General features: G+C 40.3%; 1 protein-coding gene across 1 annotated transcript; it reads right to left on the bottom strand.

Moving 5' to 3' along the window:
- Window positions 1–8,441: 8,441 nt before the first annotated feature.
- Window positions 8,442–9,383, bottom strand: LOC127197870 (olfactory receptor 8D2-like). The gene has a single exon (XM_051155712.1). It carries the CDS (start codon window positions 9,381–9,383, stop codon window positions 8,442–8,444), a length of 942 nt encoding a protein of 313 aa, XP_051011669.1.
- Window positions 9,384–24,986: the final 15,603 nt, after the last annotated feature.

Genomic DNA, 24,986 nt, shown 5'->3' with positions numbered 1-24,986 from the left:
ATATCTATGTGTGTTTGAGGCCAGCCTGGTCTACAAAGCAAATTCTAGGACAGCCAGGGCTACACAAAGAAACCATTTCTTGAAAAACAAAGAAAGAAAGGAACCTCACCTATTTAATTAACTATTAAGATAAAAGCAGAAACAGCTGTAACATAAGCTCTCAGTGTAACTGACTCTGATCTCCAGTGGTCCTTGTGTTATTCTCTCCTTTCTGTTTGCTGATGCTATCTGTGAAGTTTTCACACACTGTGCCATATATTCTGTACAGAGTTCATACTGGGATTCAACAAAAAAGGATCTCAGGCATTTAATTGTGCGATGAAAAACAAAACATTAATAAAAGTATGAGTGAAAATGAGTTCTTGAAAATTTGTTGAGGACAGAAATTGTTAAAAGTGACATAGAGGAATTCAACAGTATCTAATAAAATCATCTACAGTTACCTCTAAGTAATTTTACATTGTGTGTGTGTGTGTGTGTGTGTGTGTGTGTGTGTGTGTTTGTGCGCGCGCACGCGCGCGTTCGCACGCACACACATGTGCAGGTGCATGGATATGTGTAGAGGTTAGAGGATTCATCTCATTATATGAATTCTGGGAATTGACCTCAGGTTGTTAATCTTAAAGACAGATACCCGTGCCTGATGAGCTGTCTCTCCAGCCCTGTTAGTTATTTTTGACACAGAAGTTTATTTTTTAAATCTTATCCAGAAGTTGTTGCTCAAACAATATGAAAATGCATGAACACGGATTTCATATCTGGGTTTTTGTGTAGTAAGATGTTTGAAATGCTTATGTATAATTTAGAAATGGTTAGATGTAAGAGAATACTATTTATCTAGCTTTAAATGAGGTATGATACATTCACAACATGATTTTTAATTTGTGAATTATTCACATTTGTATGTACTCAGTGAAAGGAAAAACCCATAAGGACAGGAACAAAATTATATAAAAGTTAACATAATTGTGATTTCAGTCTTACATTTGTTTATACATTTACTTTGGCTTTGTTTGTGACAGGGTCATGCTCCGTAGCTCCGGCTGGCTATGTATGCACCTACTTGTTTCAACCTCCATAATGCTCACATTACAGGCATGTGTCACCATGCATCGGCTGTAATTTAAATTAACAGCACATGCACAGCAATGATGGACATAACTTTGCATCATGACTATACTCTTGTCATCTTGGCTTTGTCTCTCCAATGGAATGTTAACAGCTTTACTAAAAATATAGAAATCTCTCTCAAAATATTTTTATTTAAAGGTGCTTGCTCTGTTATAGGCTACTAACATCCTTAAATCAATAAGTTAGATTTGGATGACAAACCTGAAAAATATAAGGAAAACAAAACCAGCCAATGAAGCAGGAAAAGGGAAATGATAAATATCAGAGTAGAATAAGAAATAGCTAGAGTTAACGAAGAAAATAATAATCAATTAAATTAGACCAAAAAGAAATTAACCAAGAGCAAATGTAAGCAAGAAAATGGCAACAACTACAACAACAACAACAACAAAAAAACCCAACATAAGCCACATTCACCTCTGTCAGATGGTTAGAATGACTAACTTGATCCACAGATGGAAAACATCAAATTTCTCCAGGTTCTAAGAGGCTGGCGCCACCCAGGCCAGTTCTGCAACCGCTGTCAGGACACAGATGTGCTCTAGGATGAGGCCAAGGCTGCATCTGAAACTTGCAGCTTAACTAGGTAATGTGAAGATGTCTCCCACTTGATACTGGTTTGGAAGGCAAGAAGGGGTCACGGAGAGCAGAAGGGGCTCAGCACTAGTTGGAGTTCTTGAAGAGAGGCCCTATTCTTGAAGGTGCAGCTTCACCTGCAGTGGAGACTCAAGGTGTGGGAGACCCCAAGAGTGTGGGGTGAACACAAAAGACAGTGGCAGGTTTATAGTTGAGTCAGCAGGAGTCTGATATAAGCTGTGAGCAGTCATGCTTTCTGCAGCCCAGAAGATCATGAGTGAGACCAACACATTAGGCTTTGGGCTACAAGACTTTATTTACATGGCTGGATGTTGGTTTTCTTGGATTTGAGTGTACCTTTGCCCTGATTCTTCTCATTTGGAATAAAAAAAAGTATCTGTGTTGTCTTTGATTTTCTAGGAACCCAGGGTATTGTGTGTGTGTGTGTGTGTGTGTGTGTGTGTGTGTGTGTGTGACTCACTGACATCCACACCTTCAGGGTTAGAGCTACTCTGTTGCCCAGTCAAAGCTGGAGGTCTACTATCTTGAGTGCTACAGCCAGGGAGGGGCAGGGCTAGTTTTCCTGCTCTCATGACATCATGGTCAGTTCTCCTGCTACTGCAGGTGGTGACGGGGGAGGGGAAGAGCATCACCCCAGCATCCATGCCACCTCACACAAGATGTGTGGTGAGGCCAGTTCTCCTATGCTCTCGCCCTCGAACTGGCTCACTTGCATCCCCTCCACCAGAGCTAACTCTACTGTCCTGCCCAGGTGAGGCACAGAGCCTGTTCTTTTGAGTGCTGCAGTGGGCAAGGAGCAGGACTAGCTCACCCAGTCTTATGACTTCAGGGTCAGCTCTCCTGACTGCCTGAGGTGGCAAGCGGTGATGAGGTAGAGGGCATCTCCCCCAGGCCCTGCCACCTCATGGCAGAGGAGTGGTGGGGTCAGCTCTCCAGTGCTCTTGCCCTCAGGGTTGGCTCACTTGTGCCCCCCTCAACCAGGGCCAGCACTACTGTGCTGCCAAGGCAAAGTGCAGGGCCCACTCTCCTGAATGCTGCAGCTCGTGAGGGGGAGGGATAGCCCTCCTGACTCATGGCCCTGCTGGCAACTTTCCTGACTGTGGAGGTGGCAAGGGAGGCGGGTTTCACCTCTGTGCCCATACCACCTCACGGCATACAAGTGGCAGGTCAAGTCTTCCATTCACACCCTTGGTGCTGGCTCACCCACATCCCTGCTGTCAGGACTAGCTCCACTGTGCTGCCTGGGTGAGGTGGAGGGCATGTTTTCCTGAATGCTCCCACTGCTGCCCCAGTGAGGGGCAGGGTCAGTCATGCACAGCCCGTGGACATCCCATCATCCTGGTGGCTGTTCCAAGGTGGGACATTCCCAGGCTCTCTAGTGGTGATACGAGTCAAGGGCATCAACACCAACTTCTGCTGCCATTTAGCCACAGACTCAGATAGGGCTTTTAGTGGCAGCTCAGGGTATAACCTCACCATGGCCCCAGGTGTTGGGGATGGCCATTCATAACACGCCACTCCATTCCACCCTCGAGTCTCTAGTCCTATCTCTCTTTATAATGCTCAAGTTACTCCACCTCTCTTTCTTTTTTAAATGTATTTTATTAATGTATTCATATTACGCCTCACTTGCTATCCCATCCCTTGTATCCTCCAACTCCTCCCTCCCTCCCATTTTCCCCTTACTCCCCTCCCCTATGACTGTGACTGAGGGGCTCCTCCTCCCCCTGCATATGCTCATACCACCTCTCTTTCTCTCCCATCTGATCACCACATACTAGCACATTATGGTGGCTCCTGTTGCATGCCTGGTAAGGGATAGGGCTAAGCAACATCCTGTATTTGTGCTCTATGGCATGGTATGTCAGCAAGTGGGTGTCTATGGCCTGCCTGTGTCATGTGCTGGAAGGCAGGCCTCTGGGTGGCATGGTGGTCTGAGTTCTCTGTCTTATTCCTCCTGTGCTGTGCTGCTTGGATTTGATTTATGTGTCTTAGACATAAGACAACTTTGGCCACCAAGGCAGGCATCAAGTTAGGATGAAAAAAGGACTGCCATATGTTCTGCCCCTGATGACACCACCAATATGACTTTGTATATTTTCAATGGACCTTGAACATTTAATGTATTCAAATTTTTAAAGTACTGTAGGTCTAGGGTCAGTGAGAAGTGAAAAAGGGACTAGAGTTGGCCTGTAAGGAATTGTCTGAGGAAGAACTAAGGCCCATACCATCGCTCTTATTGCTGCTCTATTCATAATAGCCTGAAACTGGAAACAACCTAGGTGTCCCCCAACTGATGAGTGGATAATGAACATGCCCTACAAACACCCAATGAAATATTTATTACTCAGATTGGTAGAGGGAGAATTTTTTTTTAACATTATACAACTTTTTAAATCTTCATTAAACATAGCAGAGACTTTCTTGTAGCAAAGAGTGTAAGTTCAGTCAGTGAGAAGGTTGGGGCTAGCAACTACAATTTCAAAAGAAACAAGCAATTGGAATTAGCCAGAAATAGCACAAAGGTAAAGAACACTAACCAACTGCAGGATAGGGGTGCCAGGGGAGACACAAGAAGCTTAACACTAGCACAAAAAACTAAACTGAAGAATAGCCTAGTGATGAAAATTCTGTACACTTAAAAAAAATGCATGAACTTTGCAAGGGGAAAACCACCCCTTGGGCCAGTTCTTTCCCTAAGGCCTCTTTGTCAAGTGGGAACTAGTGCTTGTCTCTCCTCCTTAACTGGATTTGACACGATGTCTAGGTGCCACACACTTAAAGCTGAAAAAATAAGATGCTAGCCCTAAAGTAAACACATTAAACTCCACATTCCTTATTTTAAAATATATCTCATAGGAATGAAGAAATAAAATATTAAGTTAACTGAGCAGAGTTGTCAGTCCACTTGGGCCTCAGTTCTAGTAAGATGATGGTAGGAGCGTAGTTTATTAAGGTAATTAAACTGTAAGGCATATCGAATGTAAAGACTAAGATTTTTAACTTCTGATCCCTGCTGACCAAATGGATTGCACCCGCGTATGGACAATGCTTTATCGGGTATCTGGGAGCTTTACTGAATAAAACCTTTATATGTAGCTAAGTCTAACCCCATGTCTACTGATTCTTTCCCATGATGTGAGAAAATTACTCACAGCCAGACTTGGGGCTTAAGAAAATTTTCAAGAAATATATTAGGAGATTACTTGTGTCTCACCAGAGGAGACTTTGTACGTCAGCTAACAGTGCAACTAGCCTGCAAAATCATCACAGTTGGGACCAGCCAAGAAGATTAATAGTCTCAAAAGTCAGATAAATGAAGCAATGCTTTAAAAAATAACAACCTCACTGCTACCTATTTTACCACAGTTACCTCTAATATTTCAAAATGATTCCAAAATAACTAAAATGCTATTAATTAATACAGCGCTATAATGCCTCTAAAACAGAATTTTTAGTTTGGCTTATGAAAAAGAGTATCTTAACATTTCGACATTCAGTCCAATATACCAACCAGTCCTCGATAAACTATCTTCTTAGCACATTGCTACTGGTAATGGCCACTTTCTTTTCTTTCTTTTTTTTCTTTTTTTTTTTTTTTGTAGTTCACACAGTTTTAGTATTTTAAAAACGCAGTTAACAAAGCACAGACATGTTGGTATTGCTGTATCTTCCTCATACCCTTATTTGGTATGATGTAGTCATTTTTAGGGTACCTGACACAGTAAAAGTGACAACGCGGACAGGCCCACTCCCTCCACTTCTCACCCTCAATCAAATATAAAAGAGAAAACATGAAGTGAAAAGACTAGAAATAAGACTAAGGTCTAGAGAGAAGGCAACTTGAAATCATTGAAGTATTCAAATACAGAAGACAGCTTTTTGCACCCTTTTCATGCCACACAATAAACTCGGAAGGAGGAACTAAGTACTTCCTGATTTAAAACCTTTCAAGAAGTGGATTTCTGATTTGTTTCTTTGAAGTCAAGATACTCTGCTTTTGCTCAGAAGGCAGCCTGGCAACCTGGTCTGCAGTCAAGAGAAGAACCTGAATGATTAAAGCTGCTCTTTTTTTTTTTTTTTTTTTTTTTTTTTTTTTTTTTAATCTTGTGGAGTCACTGGGATTTGCCCAGGACTAAAATTGCTAGGCTGACCTTCATCTTGTTTACTCATTCCTTTCAGGCCTGCTCCCTGCATCCCTCCTCCTTGTATACCTGCTCCCTGCATCCCTCTTCCTTGTATACCTGCTCCCTGCATCCCTCTTCCTTGTATACCTGCTCCCTGCATCCCTGCTCCTTGCATACCTGCTCCCTGCATCCCTCCTCCTTGTATACCTGCTCCCTGCATCCCTCTTCCTTGTATACCTGCTCCCTGCATCCCTGCTCCCTGCATCCCTGCTCCTTGTATACCTGCTCCTTGTATAGCTGCCTCCCTGCATGCCACCTTTAGGATTTCCCACTCCCACAATGTTTGGGACCTGTATAGGTCCCTGAGGGCCACCTGCCCACCCCATATTAATGGGGCTAGGACCCTGGATTCCATCAGTAATAAGACCCCTGGATTTAGGACCAGGATCCATCATCTCTAGTCCTCTTGTATCTATGGCTCTTGCTTCCGTCCACCTGTTTTCCACTGCACAGGTCTCCATTCTTCCCTCCATTCCTCATGGCTCCAAGACCTCAGTTTCCATGGGCTGAGCCTCCATCATTTGAGACTCTCTACTTCCTCTACCATCCATAGACAGACCTCTTTGATCTATCATGGGACCTCTGGGCTCTCCAAGTGCCATTGGGATCTGCTACTAATAGTCTTCCTTTCATATCTTGTGAGGCACCATGTGGTTGCTGGGAATTGAACTCAGGACCTCTGAAAGCGCAGACAGTGCTCTTAACCACTGAGCCATCTCCTCAGGCCCTGGTGACATAAGCCAAATTTATGGTATTTAATATATTCATGAAGCTAATTGTTGAGTTACACTGTTTCATTTTTATTCTAGTTTCCTTCTTGTCATGTAGTCTGAGAATAATCCTTAAGCAGCTAGAGAAATTCATTTGGATCATTACAAAAAACCATAAGAAACCGAATCCAAGCAGATTCATTTTCAGAGGAGTGCAGTATCTAAGCATTTGGATACAAATACATCTTTATTGATTTTACTTTTGTTTATATTCTTATGCATAGAAATTCATTTATTTACTCATGTGTCATTGTTTATGAAGCCTTGCATCATTTATTGTTCTAGGAATTGGGGACAGAATGTAAAAGACACACATGTCCATGATTATCAGAGTGCTTACCTTCTAGCTGGGCAAACAGAAATGCCTAACTCTCACCAGAAACAGTATTAAGCTACAGTTGACATGAGTGTCATGAAGGAGGCACATAGGTCTCCAACCCATGAGTGACATAAGGAGTTGTATGCTGGACGACCTCAGTTATTTTGTTTCTACGATCCACTAAACAAGGTGACTTCTTGTACACTGAAAGAAATGACCACAAACTGTACAGAAATCAGCCAAGGTAGATAGGGATATTTTGAAAAACATTGGTGTGGATTTCCTAAATCCTAATATTATCACTCTCTTCTGATAGGTTCAGATATAGCACTAAGCAGATGACAGCACATTATTTTGTCCCCATGTCTTCCTGCTCTTTCCAAATCTGAGTCATTGTTTTGGATTTTTAAAAAATGTTGGTTCCGATCTCATTTCAGGGGAAGGCTCTACTTGAAATATGGGAGTTACTTAGGTAATATATACCTCCCAGGGCCCTGCTCATACTCCACTTTCTATAGTTTTATTAATGTTTACTAGTTTTTCTCCTGGAAAAAGTTTTTGATTCAATAGTATGTACTGGTATACAAATACAAAGTGAAATACATGTGATTCCTTAAAGTGTAGTCTTAGATGAAGAAGATGCAACCGTCATTGTTGTTAACTGAATGTGCCCCTCCATAATTTCCTGTGCCACTGGAAATTGCCATTCTAACATATTCTAGTTGTAAAGTAAAAAGCATTGAAGTGGTTTTTCCATTGTAACTCTTCCCTTCCAATCAAAGACACAAGTGGATATATCCAGATTTCTGTCTCTTCTCACTGACTTTGAATTCTGACTCTTCTTTTCACTCTCATATTCTTGTTCCTCAGCCTTCAGGCTTATATATTTATCATTTAAAATATACCGGAAAGCCATTGAGAAGTCTTAGAGAGTCAGGAGCTTGTCACAGAGTCTAATGCTGTGATCTCCAGAACCTACCTGGGAGAAGGAGAGAGTCAATTCTCTTATCTTGTCTTCTGATACTCTTGTCATGGTATCCCTCCTTCCACAGATCAATACATTTTTAAAATTTATAAAATAAACTTAGCTTTTTCACAGAAGATCTCTCAGTTTTTACTTGCCTTATTTTTTCTTATCACTACTTGGTGAGTATACACACACACACAGAGACTCAGGTATACATATACATGTATATATATACATATGCATTTATATACCAGTAGGTAAGAAAGTAGCTAGAAAGACTAGAGAGAGTGGAAAGACACCACGTTGGGTATAGGGCACTTAGGTGGGGAAGAGAAGGTCACCAAAAATAAACCACACAGATATTTTATTTTGAGATGACTCTTCAACTTGAAATAGTTATTCTCACAACCAAGATAATTAAAAAGGCAAAATGAAAATTGAAATTTCTAGCTTAAAGTTTTTTTTTTTTCCTACACAGACTGAGAGAGTAGCTCACTGTTCATAGCCCTTTTAATGGCTTCTTTGACATCTTTGTTCCTCAGGCTGTATATAAGGGGATTAAGCATGGGAATCACTGTGGTGTAAAAGACAGAAGCCACTTTCTCCTGGGTCATGTCACCTGTCGATGGTTTAAAATACATGAAGATGATGGAGCCATAGAAGACTCCAACAGCTGCAAGGTGGGAACTGCAGGTACTGAAGGCTTTGGACCTTCCTTCAGCTGAGCGTATTCGAAGGATGCTGGCAAGGATGAAGGCATAAGAAATGAAGATGGCAAACACACTTGCAAAAACATTAAATCCAACCAGCATCATCACCCAAAACTCCTTGGTATAGTCTCTAGAGCAAGCTATGTTCAGAAGAGGGAGGATGTCGCAGAAGTAATGGGGAATGACATTAGTTCCACAGAAGAAGCGGCTGGATATGTAGCTGGTGTGAACTGTGGCCCCAAAGGCCCCCATAGCATACACAGCAGTGGACAGCATCACACAGACTCTGTGGGACATGGTGACATTGTAGAGCAAGGGGTTGCAAATGGCAACATAACGATCATATGCCATGGCTGTTAGCATGTAGGAGTCATCAATACCAAAGAAAGAGAACAGAAACAGCTGGGCCATGCATTCAGGAAAGGATGTGAAATTCTTTTCTGATACAAAGTTCACCAACATCTTGGGGATTATAACGGAGGAATAGCAGAGGTCTATGAAGGACAGGTTACTGAGAAAATAATACATGGGTGTGTGAAGCTGAGAGCTAATCCTGATTAAAAAGACTAAGCCCGTGTTTCCTGCCATGGAGACCACATAGATCAACAGAAACAGGGAGAAGAGTGGGACCTGGAGCTCTGGCTGGTCTATTAACCCCTCAAGGACAAACGAGGCTGCTGCAGAGTGATTTCTTGGGCCCATTCTTCTCCCAGCTGTGATAAGCTGAGTGGTTCAACGGAAAGAGGAGAACATTATCAACTATTAGTATTTAACAGTGTGCAGTCTGACAAATAGCATAGTTTTCAATAGAAGGGAAGCTTTGAATGCAAACCTAACAGTCTAACGGTACTGTTTTGAATATCATCTATCATCAAGATTACAGTTCACTTGGCTTCGTTTTTATGACATGCATTGAGAAGTGAGAACCATTGGCTTTCTGCTTTGTTATCCTCTTGTGACATTTAAGTGTGAGACTCCTGCTGTCTCCCCACAAACGAGCTCTAGCTTTTCCTGTAAAAGAAGAGTAACTCTGTTATTCAAGCACCTTGCAGGAGCGGCTGCTCAGAGAAGTTCTTCCCTCTGATGGATTCTGTCTGCACCAGCTGTCATCTCTGATGACTCTGACCTTATTGATGACCCCCGAGATTCCCCTCCACTTAGCTCACTCAGTCCCTGGCTCTAATTACAATGGCTTTGCTTCCTTTTAAGCTTTTCACCTTCCTTCTGCACATCTGGTCTTGAATTTGATTTTTTTTTTTTTTTGTGCTGCTGCTCGTGAGCCATAGGGATGTGAGAAGAATAAAGGCCTTTTGGACATGGTGGATAGAAGGCACTGTGAGCAAGGAGCTGCTGTCTTGTGCCGAAGGAAAGCGGGAAAGGGAAGAAAAAGCACCCACACAGTAGGTGCCCCTGTGGCAGGCACAGTATTGAAGGCACATGTTTGATGTGACAGAGGCAGCAGAAGAACACATATAAGAACATAATTTGCCTCACAAAGGAGAAACTAGGGAATCTTAGTTTTGCTTGAAGGTAAAATTATTTTCCCCGCATTACATACATACATTTACTTATATAAATTTCCACAAATCTCTTAGTGAATGTTAGGTCCAGGTCTCACGTCTCTGCCTATATTATTAAAAAAACAGAACAAAACCAAAACCAAAACACATACCCTACCACAGTTTCCTTCTGAGAATGAGCAGAGTGATGGTAACTTCTGCGTTATTCCCATTGTTCTTACTTCTCAACAGTTTCCTCTAATATTGTTTTTCTTGTGATCTAGGATTGCATTTTGCCAGTCTACTGGACACTTTACTAAATAGTAACAACATTTTGGCATCTTCCCTTCTTTAAATAAGGTTGCATTGACCTTTAAATCACTTTTAGGTGGAAAACATGGTAGTAGAAAATACACATGGACATATTTACATACCGAGGTTAACCTGTGGCCAAAAGTCCCTTGTGTCCTACAATAGAAACTTGTTATGGAACAATGAACTTGCATACATCTGGAGTCTCAGACCATTATATGAAATAAAACATTTCCAATTTGAATGAATAAACCAGCCTCTGATTAGAAAGGCTGTGATAAAATATAACTGAATTACTATGACTAGGTCTGGTCCAGAGCAATGCCGTAGTCATGAAGGTCTATAAGAAACAACACTAAGCCATTAGGTGAATAGCCTTATTTTCTAACAATTCTTAAATAATGATCTCTGGCAAAGAAAGATAACTGATGTTTTAGAGGTTTCCCCTTTTCGAACGTTGGAAGCCTTCCTAGTCTCACATTCTCACAACCACTCTTTTACCATACAACAGTTACCTTTCTTCAAGAAAAATCTCAGCCACCAGGTAATTTGTGATTTCATGAAATTTCTTTTGTTTTGATTCCGAGTCTACATTGAACTCTTTAATAGCATCTATTCTAGACTTTCTTGTGTTACCATATTTTGATTATGTTGTTGGTAATGGACTCAAGATTTAAGGCAAATGGAACTGGATTCTGCTTCAAGCATGGTCACCTTCCTTTCTTGTGGTGCTGAAGGTGTCACTTCTTTTGTGTAAACTTCAGTTTCTTTTGCTGCAAGGAAGAGTAATTCCTACAGCTTCTGGCTTTTGTGATGGTTCACTCACTTGCTCACCCAATGATCCTGGGAGGCTTCTACCTTCTAAAGTTGCAATATTAAATGAGACACACAGCCCTGCTCCCCCAAAACCCTACCCTCTAAGATAGGAAACTAATACAACAAGAAACAGAAAATTTAGAATAGAAAAGTTAAAGCTACTGTAAGCAAAATACAGCAGTTTTTGCTTTGAGTAAAGCAGTGTTGGGGTGGTGTGAAATAGCTAAGAAGGTTAGATGAGGAAACATTGTAAGAAGTGAGATTTGTTGTCAAAGAATCTTTAGAATAATAAAAACATCTTTAAATGCCATATTATGTAGATCTCTGAGGCTTTTGAAGACCTTATTTAAGTATTTTACCTTATACAGCTATAGAATTATATCTACCTATTAGACCTAGAATATATATTCTTGAGATAAAATTAGACTAGTTTTTGACATGACCATGATTTGAATCAATACATAAAATTCAATTCCATTGAATAAAAAAAATATTCTTATTTGTGAGTAACAATAAGGCGTCGAGATGAGTAGTAGATTTCTTTTGTTCTGTCCTCCCTCTATATTTCTATATCCCCTTTTCTTTCTTTTCAGCTCCTAACTCCTTACCTAGAAAAGAATGACAAAGGAAAAGAGAGACATCCCTGAGTCAAACCTAGTTTCCTCTCTGTAGAAGAACAATAATACTTATAACAAACTCCCAATGAAAATAAACATCTGTAGACCAAGAGAGTAAATAGAAACCTATCCAACCCCCTTAGAGGAAATGGGACTTTATTCCCTTAAGGTGTCCTCAGGCTGATTTAGGGCAAATAATACCTTTGAAGGGGCTCCCTACCCCCAAAATTGAGGAAAATGGTTAAGTAAGCCAGGGATATCACTTTTTTTGGTACATTTTTCACATGTTGCAAAATTCCAGGCTTAATAGGAGTCCTTTGTGGGACAGTCTGAAATGTTGGACCAACTGGGATCAGAAGCTTTCTACAATGGTGTCCTGGAAGCTGTCCTGTTCTGATAGGTAACAGCAACTGAGGCACGTGGGACTGGAACATGGAGGATGCAGGATGTCAGCATCCAGCTTGCTGAGAGGAATGAATCCTGTCAGGATTGATCCGGCGTCAGTGTCCAGCTCTTTTGTTCTGAAAACATAATTTCTCACAAGCACCATACAGTTCTAACACTGTGATTGTATGAGGTGTGCAGGATGCATAGAGCAATTAAGGCTGGTTCTCTGCTCATTGTATGGGGAGAAGTAAGACATCTGCAAATCTGCCCTCGTGTCACTCTAAGAATGGCCTCTAATGATATGAAACAGAGAACCTGTGACCAACATGAAGCCCTGTCTATGCATAGACCTGCGTGTCTCAGCCAGTCTCAGAGCTATTCCCATGTAGTGGGCTTAGCAATTTTAGTCTGACAACACACACTCTTCTTCAAAGAAGATGATGAGCATCAAAGCTCCTCCTTATGGAGTTGGCTTCAAATGTGGCAAACAAGCCACTGGGCAAAATATCCTCATTTCTGCCACAGACAGAATTCTGCCCCAAAATATGCAAATTTAGATGCAGGCAGAGTAGAAGGCCAAACTGGGCCAAGACAGAGTAAGCAAGTCTTTAATATTTCCTGCCTCACAAATATGTCTGTCAGATATATTGGGTTAGAAGGCTGAAGATGAGGCTCCAACACTAGAGAGTGTTGGGTGATGGTTCAGGTAATACACTGTCTCAATCATTTTTTCATTTTGGAAGCTGCTAACTTGTACTTCTGGTTTTCACTCAGATATTTAAGTTTTATTCCTTCTCAAATCTCTGATGGGACTGAAGACCAGATAATTTAGTCTTTCAATTAAGCTTAATAGGTTAAGGGTTAAGATGCTTTTAGATCACGATAGATGTTTTAAGTTAATAGAGATGAGATATGATAGATATTGATCTTAATTCAGTAGTTTAGACTGAACAAGATAAGAAAGATGTTTAACTCCAAGTTTGCCAAATACAAAAGGCCAAATCACTGAATGTAACATTTATATAATTCCTGAGTGTGTCGGCTAGGTCTTGGTAGGGGTTCAAAGTTTACTGCCTATATTCTCAAGCTCCCCATTGCTTTATGTATAGAGTAACAGTCTGGGCATTTGTTGTAAAGAGCTGGCATCTTCTAGACAGAATATGTGGCATAATGGAGGACACTAGCCTATGGTGGCTTGTTCTTTTTCCCCTCTTCCTCCAGAGTCTGTCTTTACCTTGGCTTTCACACACATCCTGATCCTTCACATAAGATTCAAGTAACAGAACCAGCAACACACAAAACAATCTTATATTTCTTTCTGTTCTTCATCTTTGCTTACATTGACTATCATTTTTTTTTTTGCATTTTCTTACCAAATTTTAGCAGTAAACTTGTATGAGTACCATATCCCCAATTTAACATTTCTGTGAGTATTAAAAATATCATGGTCCACTGACACATGATTTAGACAGAGTATTACATACAAATATTGGTTGCATTTTTCAATATATTTGGAACACTGATCATGGCAATTCTGGTAATACAGGGATTTGAAGAAGGAGATATGAGGATCACAGTAATGTTCAAGGCTCAAAAGGCTTTAATAGTTTTGCTTAAAATATCTATGATTTGATATGAGAATTACAATCAAGAAAGAAAGGCATGGATAGAAAAATTATGTGGAGTAAAGCAATCTTAGAATATGTCAGGAATAACTTGTTGTTTAAAAAAAGAACTCTGAATTCTTAATTGTATTAGAGGATGGTGCCCTTTCTGACCTTTAATAATAGGTTATTAAGTGTAGTAAGAGTTTTATGTTAGCTTACACATTGACTACATTCTTCTCTGGAAATGTAAGCTAGGTAGGTTAATGTCAGTGTCTGTTTGGTTAAAGGAGTTTCGGAGATGATCCAGCACTGCAGTATGTGTCCTAATGCACCCAAGAGCATTAAGCTGTAATCTTCCCTGCCAATAATAAATATTAACACCAACATGCTTGTAATGGGGAAGAAAGCAAAGAGCTTGTGATTAGGACTGATACAGAGCTCATGGGAGCAGTGCTCTATCTGTACGCAGTATACCTTTTTCTTTCTGTCAGGAAGCATATGGCTCCTCCTCCTCTACTGGACACAAACAGTAGTTTCATCAGCATAGATAATAAGAATTTTTAACCACCTCCTAAAGTTAAAGTTCAACTACAATATCTTATCAAAGCAATGACTCACCTGAATATTATCATCAGGGCAATTGTTCCTGGTAGCATATGATTTTAATTTTAGTTTGATGAAGTATTTGTATGCAAACACACGCAATTACCAAAAACTTGATCATCAAATACCAAGTCCAATATCTTCCAGATACTGAAAAATATACTGGAGTTGACTTGACATAAGATTTCATGGATTTGGCTGACGAAAAAGAAGACTCTTAAGCAGAGAGTGAAGAGCGATCCCGTGGCCTCCTAATCTATTAAGAGAAAATTCCACTCAGATCTATTTGAGCCAGAGAAGATGACTATGAACCTGTTCTCAGGGGCCTGCCTGCCATGTCAGTAGTTGGAATCTAAAGGGAAAATAATTACCAAATCCATACCTGTTACCAATATAGAAACAGCCATCCTTAATCCCGCAGGTGCGTAAAGCAAAGAGAAACTCCCCCCTTGAGTGTCAGGGATATTAATAATGCATCAGTAATAAACACCAAACATTTAGCAGTGTTTGTATAGGATGTAAGTATGTGTATATGGCAAACATACAATGTTTGTCAATGATGTATATTCATTCTGCATAGTATTGAGTCACATGTAGACAATTTCCTTCATGCATATCATGTATTTTTTAACTTATTCACTGCCTCTAGTATAAATATAAAAAATTAAAAACCTCTCAGATGATCAAGTAGCTTTATCAAAATCAAAATTAAGTACTTGTCCTTAGTATTTTAAGTTTTCTTCACATAAGCCCACTTTCACTATTTCCCTATTTGGGACCATCCTATTTTATTTTCAGTCTACTTGGTACTTTGAAATATTGCATGTAGGGATAAAGGAAAACAATGTTCTTCTTCCTTTCTATGATTAAATGACATACTCCAGGGTTTAAAGCATTTCCATAAATGTGTACCAGTGGGGGGAACACATGTACATGTGGTTCCAGTTCAGATCTAAATTTGAACTTCTGAGCTACTACTCATTTCCAGTCTTCTAAGCCATTGTGAGTTTGTTCATTCTTTCCCATCAAAATTTTAACAGTTTTGTCAGTATGACACTGTTAAACAACAAATAGTACATTTTGAGTACCTATTAGATAATTGTGATTTACACATTTGCTCATGAAGTCATTTTCAGAATAAGAAAAAGACAAAAGCAAACCATGTCTCTCTGTCCATGATGTTTAACAAGTGTCTTGCAATTCTTTTTATCAACTCTGTCCACTGAATTCCCAAGTAATATGAAATATACCTTCATCTTTGCAAATTTGAATTTTCAAGATTTTTTTTGAGATTTTCAAGAATTTTATAGTAATTTTAGCATGCAATAATTTCTTGGTTTCTTTTTTCAACATAATTACTTTGAGATTCATTCATGGTCCTGTGTGTATTATGTCATTAGATGGACTTGACTAGAACCTTGGTTGATATAAATTGATACCCTGTGTGGACCTATTTTTGTTTATCTTGATTATGATATGGCATTGTCTTGCTAACTGTAATTTTATATAGTTTAAATTAATTCATAGCTATCATTTAGCTCATTTGCATATGTATGTGTATGGTGTGCATGTATGGTTTAGCAAATGTGTGCATGAATGTATGTCTACAGGTGTGCATACACGTGTGTGTCACATCATGGAGGCCTGTGGTTGAAGTTCAGTGTCTTCTGCCAAAGCTAGCCACCTTTAATACTGAGGCAGAGTCTCTGGCTGAGCTTGGAGCTTGCTGGTGTAGCTAGCCAGCTACGCTGGTGATTCCTGTCTCCATTATCAGAAAGATGCTCTTACAGGCTAGCCACTAGATTCACTTGGATCTTATGAGTTGGTTTTGAGCATCTCCAACTCTGGTCCTTATGCTGGTGAGGCAAAGACTTTTCTTGCTGAGCTATTTAACTCATCAGCCTTTTGTATTTTCAAAAACAGATTTTGGTTTTGATATTTAATTCTCTAAAATGTCTGCTAGAAGTTTGATTGATAATACAATGAAGTTATGAATACATTTGGCAGAATTTGATCCTTTTAAATAATACTGCAGGAAGATAGAGTAGCACTTTTGCTTCTGAATATGTTACATATTTATCAGTGCAAATCTCACATGTTTGAGTGTAGAATTTTTTCTCCTCTTCACATATACAGCCTCCCTGTGGTGCTCCACACACAAAGGAGTCATATTTAACCTCTGCAACAGAGCAGAGGAAACTGGAGAATATTATTAGTGTATTTTTCAGACTATGAGCACTCTGTCCTGTGTAACTCAGCCAAGGTGAGGAGAAATGTCAGATTCCAGTAAATGCTAAACTTCTAGTAATTAAGCTGTAAATTTAAGATAATTGAGCTCTTTTCTGATTAGAGGAGAGCTAGACTTAGCTGTCTTCCATCTTTGATGCTACTTGACACCAACCATTGTAATTTCCCATAATTACACTATTTACAAAACAGACAGTGATAAATGAATTTATGGCTTTATTCTCATAATTAATTTGAAATGTAGATAATAATTAAAATAATATATGACCATATATGGCTTTATTTGTTCTTTTAAACATTAAAAGAAGCAACAATGCAAATATCAAGCTAATTGTTTAAAAAAGTAAAATCGAGGAGCAGTTGAGTTTATACAACCAGACTCAGAAACAGAGAAGGATATTGTCAAAACTACCATTGCAGGTTGATGTAGTTTATGGATTTAAAACCAAAAACTTTTAATAAAGTATCAGTGAGCTGAGTCTGGCAACACTCAAAAGATATTGTATGCCATTAGGACACATAATGTATATTGGTACTGAAAGTTCAATTCAATGTTTGAAAATAATCAAGGTATTCATATCAACAGAGTAAGAAAAATCAGCAATAGCATTGACAGACCTAGTCTAAGTAGCTACCACCTCCCATTCCAGACCCACACATTAACTAAATAAAGTATTGATTTCCTCAATTAAATAAAGGGTGAAATGGGAGGGGTGCTGCGATCAAGCTGTAAAGTGATTAAATGCATAAATTAATAAGAAAAACCCAGATACTGGCGTTATGATTAATGTGGGAATATTGAAGGGATTTTATGGATATCAGGGCAAAGCAACCAGACACACTTGTCTAACCACATTCAGTATTAGACGGAGATTTCTAGCTGATGAAGAGTAAAGGAAAATAAACATAAATACCTTTCCTATTTTATAATGGTCATTGTTATATATATGAAACATTGAAAATCATCTCCTCAAATCTACTTATATTAATTAATGAATTTGCCGAGGGTTGAGCTTAAAACTCACTCAATATGCAACAAAATGGTATTGGAAATAAAATTAAGTACAATACAATAGCATCTGTGAACGCTACTGACACTTGTCAATTTGACAGAATCTAGAAACATCTGAGAAATGGGCCTTTGGGCATGGCTGTGGAGGAGTATCTTGGTTACACCAATTTATATGGTAGAACTCATCTTATCGGGTCGGGGGTTCCAAGTCTGTCCCCGTCCCGAGGGTTTAGTTATTCGGGTTCTCGAAGGGAGTCGTGGCCTGTAAATGAAAAATGGGCGAGAGAGAAGATACGACTGTAGAAAGGAAGTCTTATCAAGAGTCATTTACTGAAAGCAGGTGTATGATTTTTAAAGTGTGCTTCAGAAAGGGCGGGGGAAGGAGGGAGAGCAGTGGGAAAGTACAGAATCTTCTGGGGTAGGAACCCCTGGGACAATGTGTGGGGCGGGGGGAGGAGACAGGTGGCCCCGCGGTCCTCTCCCAGAGACCACAGCACCTCAGATATTCATGTACCGTGACTTCTGAGAAAGGCTACAAGGCCATGGTACACTGAGTATTCCTTTTCTCAGGGCCAAGTTTCCTCTCCTGGGGCCAAGCACGATGTTTGCGGTTTGTCTGTTGCCAGGCAAAATGTTTGATAAGTTCTTTCTGTATAAGCTGGCTGGAAAGGGTCAGCTGGAGTTCAACGCAACCAGGGTCTCTCAGCTCAGCCAGGGTCTCTCGGCTCCCAACATCTCCCCCTTCCCTATTTAATAAGGGCCCAGCACACCACATGCCAAGGAAGGTCTCACACATTCCCGAGAGCGCTCACCGTCGGGGTGGCGGAAGGCGAAAACTGGTGCCGCATGTGGGCGCAGTACTTTGCAGCTCTCCATAGGGTGTTATATGGGCAGTGAGCCTAGGAAAAGAAAATGGTCTGATCAAGCCTGGAGCATGTCTCAGAGCCAACCGATCGAGGACCATCTTAGAGGTGCCACTCAGTGCCATCCCGCATGCAATGGGCAAGCCAGTGGCGCCCAGATGTGGTTGTCGAAGTACGGGTCGCCCCACGGACAGATTAAGATCGCGATCGCCCCTGTGACTTCATGGTTGTCGCCACACGCCCGGCCGCTTCAACTATTAGGTGAGTCATCTGTCCAATTTCTCAGAATGGGTAAAACGTTGTCTAAAGAGGCGGAATTCATCAAAGGCCTCAAAGATGCACTCAGAGAGAGAGGCATAAGGGTTAAAAAGAAACATTTGGTTGAATTTTTTATTTTTGTCGATGAGAAATGTCCCTGGTTCATTATTGATGGGCCGACCATTGATTCACACAAATGGCAGCGAGTTGGTCATGATTTAAATGTCCTCATAACTAGGGATGGAAATGAGGCCCTAGGACACAACATTTTTTCATACTGGGGTCTCATTCGTGATATTATTCAAGCCTCCGATTCAGAAACTGGACACAAACAACTCCTTTCTGTTGCAGAGTACTGTCTCAAGTCTTCCCTGCCGCCTTCTCGTTCCTCCTCTCGCACCTCTGCTCCTGCCTCCTCTATGGAACATGGCTATTCCTATTTCTGTGCACCTGTTATCCCTCTTAACAGTAAGAATTCCAAGACTGCCTCTCCATCCACTACAAAGTCTTCTGTGCCCCCTGCTGTCCTTTTTGTTAATCCTGGAGATTCCCTTAACCCTGATGATACCACCGCCCTTGAAAAAAAAGCCGCTGGAGATCATTCTGAAGAGTGGCCACCTCCTACAGCTTCACCCCGTAAACTTCAGCCTCCTGTCTTCCCCTATAATCAATCTCCTTCCTGCCGATATTTTTCTTGCCCTTGTAACCTAAAAGCTCATCTTCACTCCCAGCTCGCAGATGCTGTTTAAACCGCTCGCCTTCAGAAACAGTTTTAGCTTTTAAACTTCTTGTCTTTCACAGAGTTCAGTTCCCTGCCTTATTTTCCCTGTCACTCGCTCTCAGTCTAATCCTGCTACTCCCCCATCCTCCGGAGAAGCTGAGGCTGTGAGCGAAGATCCTACACCTGCCCCATCTGCCACACGCTCCTGCGCTTTCCAGCTGGGGCCCATCCCCGGGCCCTCCTCTCCCTTCACTCTTTAATTTCTCTGCCATCATGTTAAAGCCTCAGCTGCCACAACGGGCTCCCCAGCCTGTCCAATTTTTGCCGGCCTCGGGGGTCAGCCAGCCCCAATCCAGCCCACTGTTGCCTCCCCCTCAGCCCCTGCCCCACGTCCCCGTCCCGCCGGTTTAGTTATTCGGGTTCTCGAAGGGGGTCGCGGCCTGTAAATGAAAAATGGGCGAGAGAGAAGACACGACTCTAGAAAGGAAGTCTTATCAAGAGTCATTTACTGAAAGCAGGTGTATGATTTTTAAAGTGTGCTTCAGAAAGGGCGGGGGAAGGAGGGAGAGCAGTGGGAAAGTACAGAATCTTCTGGGGTAGGAACCCCTGGGACAATGTGTGGGGCCGGGGGAGGAGACAGGTGGCCCCGCGGTCCTCTCCCAGAGACCACAGCACCTCAGATGTTCATGTACCGTGACTTCTGAGAAAGGCTACAAGGCCATGGTACACTGAGTATTCCTTTTCTCAGGGCCAAGTTTCCTCTCCTGGGGCCAAGCACGATGTTTGCGGTTTGTCCGTTGCCAGGCAAAATGTTTGATAAGTTCTTTCTGTATAGGCTGGCTGGAAAGGGTCAGCTGGAGTTCAACGCAACCAGGGTCTCTCAGCTCAGCCAGGGTCTCTCGGCTCCCAACACAGGTCTTTACAGTGGAGAAACTGAGCTGAAAAGAAGCATGCATCAGCTTTTTGTTCTTTGTTTCTGATGACAGATACTCTGTAATCAGATCCCTTAGGCTCCTGCTGCCTATATTTCCCTCTACAGTGATTGACTGTCCCTTGAATTGCAAGATAAAAAAAGTCCTTTCTCCCTTAGATTGTTTTGGTTAAATATATTATCATAGCTAATGTAAAAAGAAACCAAGACAAGATCAAAACCTCATATATATAGGAATAAATTTTACCAAATATATAGGTAAACCTCTTCCAGACATCCTTGAGAAAAAATAAAGGAAATATATAAATGGAGGACACCATGTTCATTGTGTGAAGTCATATTTCAATGCTAGGGCCTAATTGGATGGATTTCTGCCTGCAAATGCTGAACCTGATATCACTCTCTTATAACACACACACACACACACACACACACACACACACACACACACACCCCACAGTAGAAGCCAATTACAGAAAAACTAGGAGAGTATTATTATTTTTGTGAGGAAGGGAAACTTTTATTTAACAAAATACAAGGAAAATGATAAGCATGATCTATTAAGAGTTAACAATTCTAAGCAAAATACAAAATGTGATATGGCTGAAAAAATAGAATGTGCACACACAGAAACACAAAATAAGTGTGTCCAATAAAGGACTCATGTCATTTATTGCAAGCAATTAATACATAAACTATATAAGGGCAATAAAAGGGAATATAATAATGCTTTAAGTATAGAGCATACAGGGACTAACAGAACATTTTTCTATTCTCAGCATAAGTAGTCACAAAGAAAAGGTTATTTTTAATTGCGTTGTGCATTCACAAAGAAGATGAAAAACACAATAATAGATTTTACAGCAGTGACTCCTCTGGAGTATGCTTTGGGCCATGTGCAAATTAAAGTCTGAGCTTGTCTGTTGTGATTGCATTTGTAATAGAAAACACTGCCAAAAACAAAACAAAACAAAACAACCAAAACAAAACAACCTCCCCCAAAAAACAGATAATAAATGCCATTGACCTTCTCGTCAGCCAAATTAACTATACACATAAGAGAAATCCTATGATGATTTGACTTAAAATATTTTGACTTTTTGGTGGTTCAAATTTTCATAGAAATTTTTATTTCAAACAATGAAGTTTTGTATCATCATGGGCTAATAATGTTGCAACATTCTTTGTGTTGCTAGGCAGCAGCAGCAGCAGCTCCCAGCCAGCTACCTGATCACAAGTGCAAACAGCTGATACTGCAACAGTGCTATATTCTCTGCTTCGTGTGGACATGGAACGCCATAGCTTCCTTGATAAATTTAATGTTTTAACATCCAATAACCTTAGTGTTAGATGATTTTTCCCCAAGTAAAAGTAACTAAAACTTTCAGCTCATTTAAAAAAAATATGGTAGGCTAGCTATTGCTATTCTATAATATAGGAATATTAAATGCATTTCAACACATGGAATTTTCCATGTTGAAAATCTTGTTAGGTTTTGGCCTTTTCAGAAGAGTCATCTGCACATCCTATTTGATGCAACTTAATTCAAGAATGGCTGTTCATAAAGACAATATTCATAGTTCTTATCTCTGTAGATAAACTACATATAGTTAGAGAAAAAACAGTAAAAGACGTCCTAGGGTGCATATCAGGAATTGGCTCACCTTGCTAGATTGTCACACTCAGTCAACTGTCAACCTTTAAAGGCAGTGGCTTCAAATGGTATTGTAATGAAGCTGTGTGGCTGCATTGGGTAAAATTCTATTTATGAACACTGAAATTTGAATGTAATGTTTGCTTTGCTTTCCTTATTAAAGTGTTGAAATTTACAAAGAAAATTTTGCTCAAGAATAGTTCCAAACTCTCTTTGAGTTAAAGTTGGCCCATGAGACGAGCTTGCCCCTCTGCTGTGTGGCGCATGGGCTGATTAGGCTCTTAGGTAAATATAGTTACCCAAACACAGTGAGTCCTATACCTGGAACCAGAGCAGTTTACCTTTCCCTGTCTACTGTATGCTTAGGACATGACGGCACAGTTACAGGGCTGTGTTGTAGGACATTTTCATCTCCTATGTCCATTATATAAATGTTACATTCTTAGTGTTTTGGTTATTTGTATTTGACAGCCTTGAGGATCCTATGTCTCTTTTTACTTAAGGAGGGTTAGTAAATTGGAAGGTAGGGAAGTTTGCCTCCAGAATTACTAACAGATGTTAGCCCTCCCTAAACATAGACCGTCTTTCAACATGGCTGAAAAGAAAACTAGTTAAAAGTTATCAGATGGTGGGCACAGCCCAGCTCCAGATAGGCTTAAGGAAGCTTTCTGGAAGGTCCTGGGAGGAATTGGAGAAGGAGGAAAAACATGATCAAGATATATTGTATGAAAAATTAATTAAAAATTAACATGCACATGTAAAAGCAAACACAAGTCTCATAAAGGTCTAAACCACATAGGTAGGGGAACTAGACCTAAGCCCCCATCTCTAACCCAGAATCTGTCTCTAATTGACAAGTGCCCTCAAAGGGAAAATTAATTCTCTTCAATAGAGTCTCACTGGATATACAAACTACACTTAAGGGAGGTGAGGTCTCATGATAGCAGTAGATGGCCAACACAAAACTAACTCTGTGGTATTTTGTGGGACATTTTGTTGTCTCATGATGCTTGGTTTGGGATTTTATTTTACCTTAGTTGTCTTTTGCTTATCTCTTATGGCTTTTAATTTTGTGTTTTTATGGTGTGTGTGTTTGCATATGTATGTCCTTTTAGTTGTCTTTTTTTTTTTTTTGACTTGTCTGTTTTGTTTTATTGTAGCTTTTAAAATGGGTCTATTTTTTTTTTCTAAAGAGAGAGAGAAAGGAGGCATGGAGCTAAATTCGTGGGGTGATGGAGAAGATCTGGGAGGAGATGAAGGAGGGTAAAGCATGATCAGAATATAGTGCATGAAAAATTTTGTTTCAATTGAGAAGTAAAAGAAAAAGAGGATATCAACTTTAAAGTGAAGAAAGACATGGGAGAGAGTTGAAGGAGGGACCTGGGAAGGACTAGATGCAGAAAAGCCAAGGGAAAATGACATTATTCAATTTTAATTAAAAGCATATTAAAAATGAAATTAAATTATATTTTAAAAACAAAAAGCAGAGTAAGCAAGCAAAAAGAATACATAAGAACAATTTCCTTTAAGAAGTTCAATTCTGAACTTCATATGGAAAAACAAAAAACCCAGAATAGCTAAAACAATCTTGTACAATAAAAGATGCTCCGGAGGAATCTCCATACCTGATCTCAAACTGTACTATAAAGCAATAGTACTTAAAACAGCATGGTACTGGCACAGCAACAGGCTGGTTGATCAGTGGAATCGAATCGAAGACCCAGATATGAATCCACACACATATGGTCACTTGATTTTTGACAAAGAAGCCAAATCCATTCAATGGAAAAAGGATAGCATCTTCAACAAATGGTGCTGGTCTAACTGGAGGTCTATGTGTAAAAAAATGAAACTGGACCCATATTTGTCACCTTGCACAAAACTCAAATCCAAGTGGATTAAAGACCTCAACATAAAACCAGAGACACTAACTCACTTAGAAGAAAAAGTGGGAAAGAGCCTGGAACATATTGGCACAGGAGACAACTTCCTGAACAGAACACCAACGGCCCAGGCCTTAATGTCAACCATTAATAAATGGGACCTCATGAGGCTGAGAAGCTTCTGTAAGGCAGGAGACACTGTCAAGAGAACAAAGCGACAGCCTACAGACTGGGAAAAAATCTTCACCAACCCTACATCTGACAAAGGTCTAATATCCAAAATATATAAAGAACTCAAGAAATTAAACACCACCAAACCGAATAACCCAATTGAGAAATGGGGCTTGGAACTAAACAGAGAATTCTCAACAGAGGAGTATCAAATGGCTGAGAAACACTTAAAGAAATGCTCAACCTCCTTAGTCATCAGGGAAATGCAAATCAAAACAACTCTGAGATTCCATCTTACACCCATCAGAATGGCTAAGATCAAAAATTCAAGCGACACCACATGCTGGCGAGGATGTGGGGAGAGAGGAACACTCCTTCATTGCTGGTGGGAATGCAAACTAGTACAGCCACTTTGGAAATCTATCTGGTGCTATCTCAGAAAAATGGGAATAGGGCTTCCTCAAGACCCAGCTATCCCACTCCTTGGAATATACCCAGAAGATGCTCCAGCACACAACAAGAAAATTTGCTCAACCATGTTCATAGCAGCCTTATTCATAATAGCCAGAACATGGAAACAGCCTAAGTGTCCCTCAGTAGAAGAGTGGATAAAGAAACTGTGGTACATATACACTATGGAATACTACTCAGCTATTAAAAACAAGGAATTCCCGAAATTTGTGGATAAATGGATTGAGCTAGAAATGATCATAATGAGTGAGTT

This window comes from Acomys russatus, chromosome 14 (genome assembly GCF_903995435.1).
Source record: "Acomys russatus chromosome 14, mAcoRus1.1, whole genome shotgun sequence".
Taxonomy (NCBI): Eukaryota; Metazoa; Chordata; class Mammalia; order Rodentia; family Muridae; genus Acomys; species Acomys russatus.
The sequence above is the reverse complement of the archived record's forward strand: the minus strand, read 5'-3'. Positions and strand labels throughout refer to the sequence as shown.

Coding starts and splice junctions, on each gene's coding strand:
- LOC127197870 (XM_051155712.1), bottom strand. CDS start 9,383: ATGGGCCCAAGAAATCACTCTGCAGCAGCCTCGTTTGTCCTTGAGGGG.